Consider the following 8,326-nt stretch of genomic DNA (forward strand, 5'->3'; position numbering starts at 1 on the left):
GTAACATATTAAGAGTTATTCAGATAACTCTAGCATAAAGAACATGCTAACAAGTTGACCAAACTATCAGTTTCACTCCAAATCACTAAATCCAGTGAAATCTTCATCCTCGGTGTCACTTTTAAACAACTCCCCCAACTCGGGAGGTAGACGATGCGCCGCTTCCTCTTCTACGTCGCTTATGTCAGACTCATCTTCGATTTATCAACACAGGCCGAGCGCGCCCTCTTGTGGTTTAATGTGAAAATAACATGTGAAATGACATAATCAGGTGTTAATAATTTCACACACGTCGCTCCAGAGTATAAGTCGCACCCCCGGTCAAACTATGAAAAAAAAACTGTGACTTATAGTCCGGAAAATACGGTAGTTGCAAATACGCATTCGCGCTCCTCTCTCATCCCGGCTCCAGCAGCCATCCATCCAGCGCACCAATGCAGACTGTCCGACAGCGCCGACATCTCTGCTGAACAAAACAGGGCTGTGAAAAAATGCTCCCCATCACTGTCGCGAAAAACACAAGCGCCTGTCCAGCAGCGACAGTCAAGTAGCGCCGACATTCCTCCAAATCAAAATCACTGCTGGTAACCATGTGCTGCGGAGAAGACTCAACCACCAAGCACGGATTCTTCTCCATCGACGAATGTCATAGCCAAAACGCTGAAAAACAGTCCACATTGGGCCCACATGAAGGATAACCCAACACCATATGACAAAAGACGAAAACAACAAAAAAATCAAAGCTTTTGCAGAGCTCTTGCCGACTGCTGCCAACTACAGCGCCCATCTAGAAAAACTCATATCATATATTAACTGGCAATACACACACACTGACAAACGGTATCATGAAAAAATACATTACTATTAGACAAAACAAAACTGATAGTAGAATAATTTAGATTTGTTCTGGAAAAAAATAGGAAAACAAAATAATGCGAATATGACAAAAATACTGTGAGAATGTCTCATGCGCAGGTCTATCGATCAATCTGTACACATATATACTTATTCACACACAGAACAAGTAAGAAAAAATATGGAACAAGTATAAAATAAAGCAAAAATAGCGTTGACATCTGGCTAGTTAGAGCTGGAGCACGTAGTGTCACCTGCAGATCCAGCTTTGCCTGCTACTCTTGCTCCTGCTTTGCTTGTAGATGACTTCGCGAACAGTTTGGCGATCTAGGCATCGAGCTCTTTGGCCTTCTTGATGGACTTCAGCAGTTCAGAGGTAATGGCTGGAAGCTTTGTCCTCGGTGAACGTGAACACCAGCACATCGGTTACCTCCATGAAGTTCTTTTTCTCCACTTTGCTGACTGCAACCCTTCGGTTGCCGCAGTGATCCACCAAAGCCATACAGAATTTATGATAGTTCTTGGAAAGTTCTCCAGCATGTCTGTCAGGTTTATCCAATTTGACACTCAGGAATAAAACACAAGGAGGAGACAGGAGACTCAATTCTGGTACCAGGAGGTAACGAGGAGAAGCGTTCGGTTTCAGTTCTCGGCACGTCACCCCTCATGATCTCCCCCTTCACCCCCTCATTTATTGGGAAATGTACTACATAGGTGTGTCCAACCTAAAGGGTGGGGGCTGTTGAAGACACACTGAACTTGTTTGACTATCTGTGTGTATGTGAGTGTAAATTACGTACATGTGTGCAATTGTTACAAAAACATCACGTTGCAGCTGGTGTTGATGGCGCCATTCACTGTCCAACCTTGCTCCTGTTTAGTCTTAACACTTATCTCTTCCCAACCACGTCCTCGGAAAGGTGGTTGCATCCCTAAACTTCCACACAGTGCACTAAGCATTCTTGATTATAAATGTGAGTATATAAATATAATACAAAGGATTATAAATGTGAGTACATAATGATTAATATATCTTTATTAGAAGCATAAGCGTTCTTCATTGCAGGCATAGTCAATTAATGATTGCAGGCATAAGCATTCTTCTTTGCGAGCATAATCACACTAACTGGGAAAAACAGATGAATATTACAATGCAACACTGTCTAGAAATCTGCGCCAAATGTTGACATTGTAAAATACTCAGTTGAAGAACATTCAGAAGAAATCACAATGTCCCATCACTGATGAGCTAGTTTCAGACCAAGCCCACAGGCTACTCATGTGGTCCTTGCGGCTGTGTGGTGCCGGATGAAGAAGCACTGTTGCATTCAACTGAACTCTTTGAACTTCACTTTTGTTCCTTGAAAAGAAGGTGTACAACCGCATAGTCTGATTGGGACTTTTTGGGCCTTAGGATATTAAGATGGCAACAAAAGGGGTGTTCACACGGCAACATTTGGTCCGACACTGCACCGGCGCTGCGCCAGTAGAGCGTTCACACGTGCAAATTTGCTCCGGCGTAGCGCCGCAAAACAGCTTACACCGGATCAAATTTGATACACCTCGGGGAGGTGGTTTAAAAATTTGCTCCGGAGCAAATGCTCGTTTGCGAGGGGGGAGTAGCCTCGCTACGTATGAGAAGAGTTGATTACGTACGGCGAGAATGCGTTGCTTTCATGCTCTGTCGGACTTCCGTTATGTGTTTGTTTAATAACGACACAAGACAAGGCTGGTAACAGTAGCAAAGCACCTCTTGGGTTATACCATCTGAACTAGAACGGGGGGGGGGGAGATAGTCCCCAAACGTCATCTTTCCTTTTGTAGGAGACTGGACTGTCTCGGAGTTGTGTGTGTAGTTTGTTCCTTTGTTGTGTGTTGAAAACCCCTGTGCCCGATAGAATTTATTTCGTGATTTCCTCTTTTGATTTTTCTGTTTGGCGCATTACATTTTTGCTTTTCTTAGTGTCATTGAAGTCATCGTTGATTTACGTTATCGGGGGGCGGTCACTCTCAAGCAGAAGGCACGGAGACCGAGAAGGAGAAGGACGTGCCTGTACTGTAGTTGCTTGAGTTGTGTATACGTTTAAAAAAAGAACCAACACGACAGCTCATTTGTTTTCTGTCGTTTTGCTCCGCTGCAGAAACTGCCGTGTGAACCCAAGTGGGGCTGCACCGACGCTGCTAACATGCTCAGCGGCTTTGTACGTGTGAACGGTCCACAAAATTTGCTCCGGTGTAAAATATATCGCAACAAAATACATCGGTGCAGCGCCGGATCAAATGTGTGCCGTGTGAACACCCCTTAACTAAAAATGCTGTATTGGGACATACAGGGGACCAAAAAAAGAAGTGATTTTATGCATTTTCTATTTTATTTTTTTTACATTTAATTAAATAGAAATTAATCAGCATCTGTCTCAAAAAAAAATCTCTCAGTCGGGCCCTCTTAAGTACAGTAAATATTTGTACGAAAAACACACCTAAGACATGAATATAAAACAATGAAATAAAAAAACAGTAAATACAGCGGTAACTGAGCCACTTTTTGGTCTCAACAAGCCGGATGAGAATCACCGAGTTAGTGTGTTGCAAAGGTAACACACCCACAGTGTGCAAATCTACGTTCAGTCCAAAAAAAATACAATAACGTAATACACTGCTATACAAAGTACGCTGCTAATTCAGCCATTTTGTCTTTAGGCTTTTTTGGGGGGCCACGACGTCCCCTGCCTCGCCCTCGTCCTCGCCTCGCACCTCCACCTCGGTGCATGGGGTGCCTCATGGTAGCGTGTTTAAGTTCCACAAGACCCTGGAAGACTGAATCACAGAAAACACAGCCGGTGTGTTGGGTCTCACCGGCAGGCAGTGGAGTGCGGGCTTTATTGAAGTCTACAGTGACCAAGGAGGCATCGCAGGCATTGCAATTCTCTTGAGCAACCTGCACAAATCAGAAATGCAGTTTTCATCAAATCTCAGGGACGAGCTCACTCGGCACCAGTGAGGAAAATAAGTGCTTCTTTGAGCAAGAGGAGATTTATGATCAAGTTTTACAATAAAGAAGGCATCAATTTTTCATCCGCTAGATGTCGCAGTCAGGCAGGCCATGTTCACATCGCAGGGCGTGATGCCCAATACTATTTTTGAATCTCCTCTTTTTCTGTTGTCATTCATATGACAAAAACAATTCCTTATGGTAATGTTAACTGAACCCGTCCTTAATGTGAAAAGTATGACGTCGAGTGACACATGCAAAAGATTCGATACGCAGTAGGGTTGACGGAAGTGAACATGATCAAACGTGTAGGGGCTCATTTTTTTTTATCATCTTATATCGACAGAGGAGCAATGCGGGAGGTGGTGCAATTATCCTGGGGAAATCAGGTGACGCTTTACTTTCTCTTCATATCATGGAGAAGTTCAGTAAAATGACGGAAAATAAAGGTGATGTGACGTCACTGCCGCGCGTTATAAATGAACCGTCTGTGTAGCTGAATGACATTTATCATAGTGTATGCCGTATATTTATAATATCCAGGTCAAGTAACGAGTTTACACTTCAGATCTTTGCTTTAATATCCCTTATTCAGCCTCAAACTCATAGTTTGGTGAAAAGTTTTGCACGTTTTAAGTAATGAAAATAAAATCTATTCGATTTGCTCTCTGCAGAATCAGGATTGTCCTCCGCGGAATCAACATTTCTTCTCTTTTGATTCCTTGGGGGCCTAATCTCTAGTTTTACTGTTCAATCACAAGGTTTTGTGTGTACGCATGGTCAGTTTTATGGATATTTATGGATATCCTCAATCATACACACAAGTCCAAATTGATCAATCGCATAATTGGCATGGGAATATTTTGTATGCATGCTTTATGCACGCTTCTCTGCATACACACTCTTGATAAATGAAGCCCCAGGTGCTGTAGTGAGCAAATTTTATAATTGTAGTTGTCTCTATTCAACAAGATATCGTTCTCTTTTTTTATTTAACAATTTAAAACAATTCCTAGATGTGTTCAATAACACGTCGGACATGTTTTTGTCAAAATAAAATGTTCCATCCCGTTTATAAAGCCTTACAGGACAAAGCCTTTAAGGACCATCTGTCTTATAAAAGTGAGTGCCACTTAACCCCCATCAATGGCAAGTAGAGAGTTTTTTTTTTTTTTTTTTTACCATGAGTACTCAGGAAGCATATGGAATAAACTTGTGGGAGTGGAGCCCAGCGTCTGGGGAAAAATACATACAAAAGCGATGTGTGGTGGGAAGTGATTCGTGAAACTGTTAACCCAGAAGTGGGTGCCCGTAAGGCAAGTGGATGTGAATAGGAAATTAGCCAGCTCATGAGCTTCAAATATGAATTATGAAACCTCTGCCATGAGTCTCTCACCAGACTTTTTTGGGGGGGTGGCACGGGGACAGACTGGTGAAATGTCAGGACAGAAGCGCTTTAAAAGGACGAGGATGGACCAGGACGGCGGATGATTATTTTCTGAATAAAAACGAAGGGATGACGATGGAAGGGTGCCCAGGCCGCGGGCGGAGGACATACAGGCAAAATAGGCTATTTCTTCTCTATATCTGTGGATATAGAGAAGAAAAGACGATTCACAGGACAAGACAATATAACCACTTATGAAGTATATTACCTGCACTCTATGTGCATGTTCAAAGAAATGTACGACGACGTTGCATCTATTACAGGACATCTTCCATTTTGGCCCAGAAGTTGGATCCAGCACCAAAACTCCACTGTCACACTCCACACACTGTCCAATACCCAAAGAGTTGAGAGAGTGTTGGCAGGAAGGATGGGTGCATTCATTGCATCCTACATCTAGGAGAATGGGGTAGGAATACAGAAGATAACATGAATTAGGGACAATGTTCCAAATATATACATCCATCCATCCATCCATTCATTCATTTTCCGATCCACTTATCCTCACAAGGGTCGCGGGGGGTGCTGGAGCCTATCCCAGCAGTAGGCGGGGGACACCCTGAACCGGTTCCCAGCCAATCGCAGGGCACACAGAGACAAACAACCATCCGCGCCCACACTCACACCTAGGACAATTTAGAGTGTTTGATCAGCCTGTCATGCATGTTTTTGGAATGTGGTAGGAAACCAGAGTACCCGGAGAAAACCCACGCAGGCCCGGAGAGAACATACAAACTCCACACAGGCAGGCTGGAGCTGGAATTGAACCTGTACCGGTACCTCTGCACTGTGAGGTCAACGCGCTAACCACTGGACCACTGGGCCACCCTCCAAATATATAATACAGAGTTTAATATGTATATATATAAAACCTCAAATGTGAATATTTAAGAATGTAAAATTTAGGGTTTTACTTTCTGAGGAGAATACCACTGCATCTAATATTACTAGGCAGTCGAAAAACATTTCCGATCCCACATGTTCATTTTCTGTTTGTAAACAAAATGCAAAATATGTATTCTTCAGGCAACAACAACTAAGTCTTTTCCTTTGAACAAGTAGTTGCATTTGCATGATATAAATTCATATTTGAAAAAGGCGTCTCTGCAAGCAAAGCATGATATGGCCTTGTAATTAGTCCACCATGGCTAAAAACCTTACCACGGAGCATTTCATGCTGGCACCTCAAGTGCAGTGAAAACTTTTTTTTTTTTTTTTTTTGATGACAGGCAAATCCAATCATGATATTCCTCATGTCTTTTAGTATTTGTCCAAGTCAAATGACAAGTCATCAAAACAGTGACTCAAGTCCTCATCTCTGTCAAAAAGTCCACAACTGGTGTTTTTTTCTTGTGTGCAGTTATGGTTGATTCCTGCTACACAAAGTCTGTCAGCTCCCTGATGCCCCCTCAATAGGACCCACCACCTAAGCCCTCAGAAAACTTCTTCAGGTGTCATGATCCATACCGCGATGGATGTCAGGGGTGTACACGGTGAACATAATTTGAGAAAGACCAGTGCTACTGTAATGGTGTTTTGTGTTGGGTCAAAGTGCTTTTGATTTTTGCAGCGCAACAGCATCCATTACATTCAAGATTTTCAAACTGAAATGATCCAGGAGTCCATCAAGTGAGTCCGCACTCACTGTTGGTGACGTAACTAATGGCTTCTATAAACTGAGCACTTGTTCCCTCATTAATGTACAGTACAGTACTTCTTCTTAACCAGCAGGGAAGAGGCTGTTTGAATCCTCAGAGAGATCAGTAATTCAAACAAAATACATAAAGTGGTCAGACAAGGCTATGTCAGATTAGATTTTATTTAAGTTTTTATTGTGTTTGGTTTTGAAGTTACCTTTGTTGATTGAGTATTTAATTCAGGTTGATTTTTATTCCTATTATTTCTATTTGTTTTTTTTTTTTGTTATAGCTGTTTACTGCGAATAAAAGTTGTCAAATGGCATGTTGTAGTATGGTCTTGTATCTATGAATTATTTGGGATAAGGAAAGGTGGGGCAGCATGGGAGTGGGCTCCAAATAAAATCTTGCTCAGGGCCCCAATTTGTGTGTGTGTGTGTGTGTGTGTGTGTATATGTATATATATAATATACATACGTATGTGCATGTGTGTGTTTATAGATGTGTATATGATATAGATGTGGGTGTGTGTGTGTGTCGCTTGAGGACACAGCAAGGCAGAGCTTGTCCTAACTTAACTTCCTCAGTCAGACGGATAACTGGATAGCTCAGTTGGTAAGGCACCAGTTTGGCGTACGGGAGACGGGGGTTCGAATCCCGCTTGGGGCAAAAAATGAGCACATAACACCATCCAGTGTGGGTCCTTGGTCAAGACCCTTCACGCTAATGTCTACCTCATACAGTGGTGAGAGACAATAACTCGAATGACATGCTGGCTCAGACGTCGCCCGGCCAAACAAGGTCTGCGTCAGGTGCTGGGGAACCAGAGCACCTCGATGAAAAATGGGCGACTGGAACAAAGCGGAGATGGGCGAGATGCGATAACATGGCTCTGTTGGAATGATACTACTCAAGCAACCCTAGTCAGAGGGGTTACATGCAGAGAATGCGGGCTGAATGGTTACTTCGAAACCCACAGTCACGGTTGACCACGAAACAACTAGTAGCTCAGTGTTCCAACATCCACAAACGGCAATTGCTGTCACAACTTGAGATTGACGAGGTACAACGCAGGGTCCACAGTAAAGGGCCCCAGGCTGCCAGATCACACGAGGAGGTCATACCAGAGATCGGGAGGCAAGCCCCAATGAAGGCAGATGATGAGATTGGGAGGCCAGCCCCAATGAATGAAATGCTGAGCGAGGCAGCAACTGACCTGAAAGCTAAGATCATGGCGAGAATGGAAGCTGAGCAACCTAGAAACCGATTACAACGACTATGTGAAGTACCACCTGAAAGCCTCATGGAAAGCGTGAATGCAGCACTGAGGGCGATCCCAACCATAACGATCACGGAAACCAATGAGCTGATATACGCTTCAGCATCAGTGATCCT

General features: G+C 43.2%; 1 protein-coding gene across 2 annotated transcripts in view; it reads right to left on the reverse strand.

Annotated features, from left to right (window-relative positions):
- Window positions 1-3,282: 3,282 nt before the first annotated feature.
- The window catches only part of top3b (DNA topoisomerase III beta), a 38,890-nt gene continuing 33,846 nt past the window's right edge, over window positions 3,283-8,326 (reverse strand). For both annotated transcript variants that reach the window (XM_019897469.1, XM_019897556.1), the window contains exons 17-18: window positions 5,503-5,690; window positions 3,283-3,793 (exon numbers count right to left, since the gene is read on the reverse strand). In XM_019897469.1, the coding sequence (XP_019753028.1) occupies window positions 3,515-3,793; window positions 5,503-5,690 (467 nt within the window). In that variant the 3' untranslated portion in view covers window positions 3,283-3,514. The remainder of the gene's footprint in view (window positions 3,794-5,502; window positions 5,691-8,326) is intronic.

This window comes from Hippocampus comes, unplaced genomic scaffold, assembly GCF_001891065.2.
Source record: "Hippocampus comes isolate QL1 unplaced genomic scaffold, H_comes_QL1_v1.1 scaffold179, whole genome shotgun sequence".
Classification (NCBI taxonomy): Eukaryota; Metazoa; Chordata; class Actinopteri; order Syngnathiformes; family Syngnathidae; genus Hippocampus; species Hippocampus comes.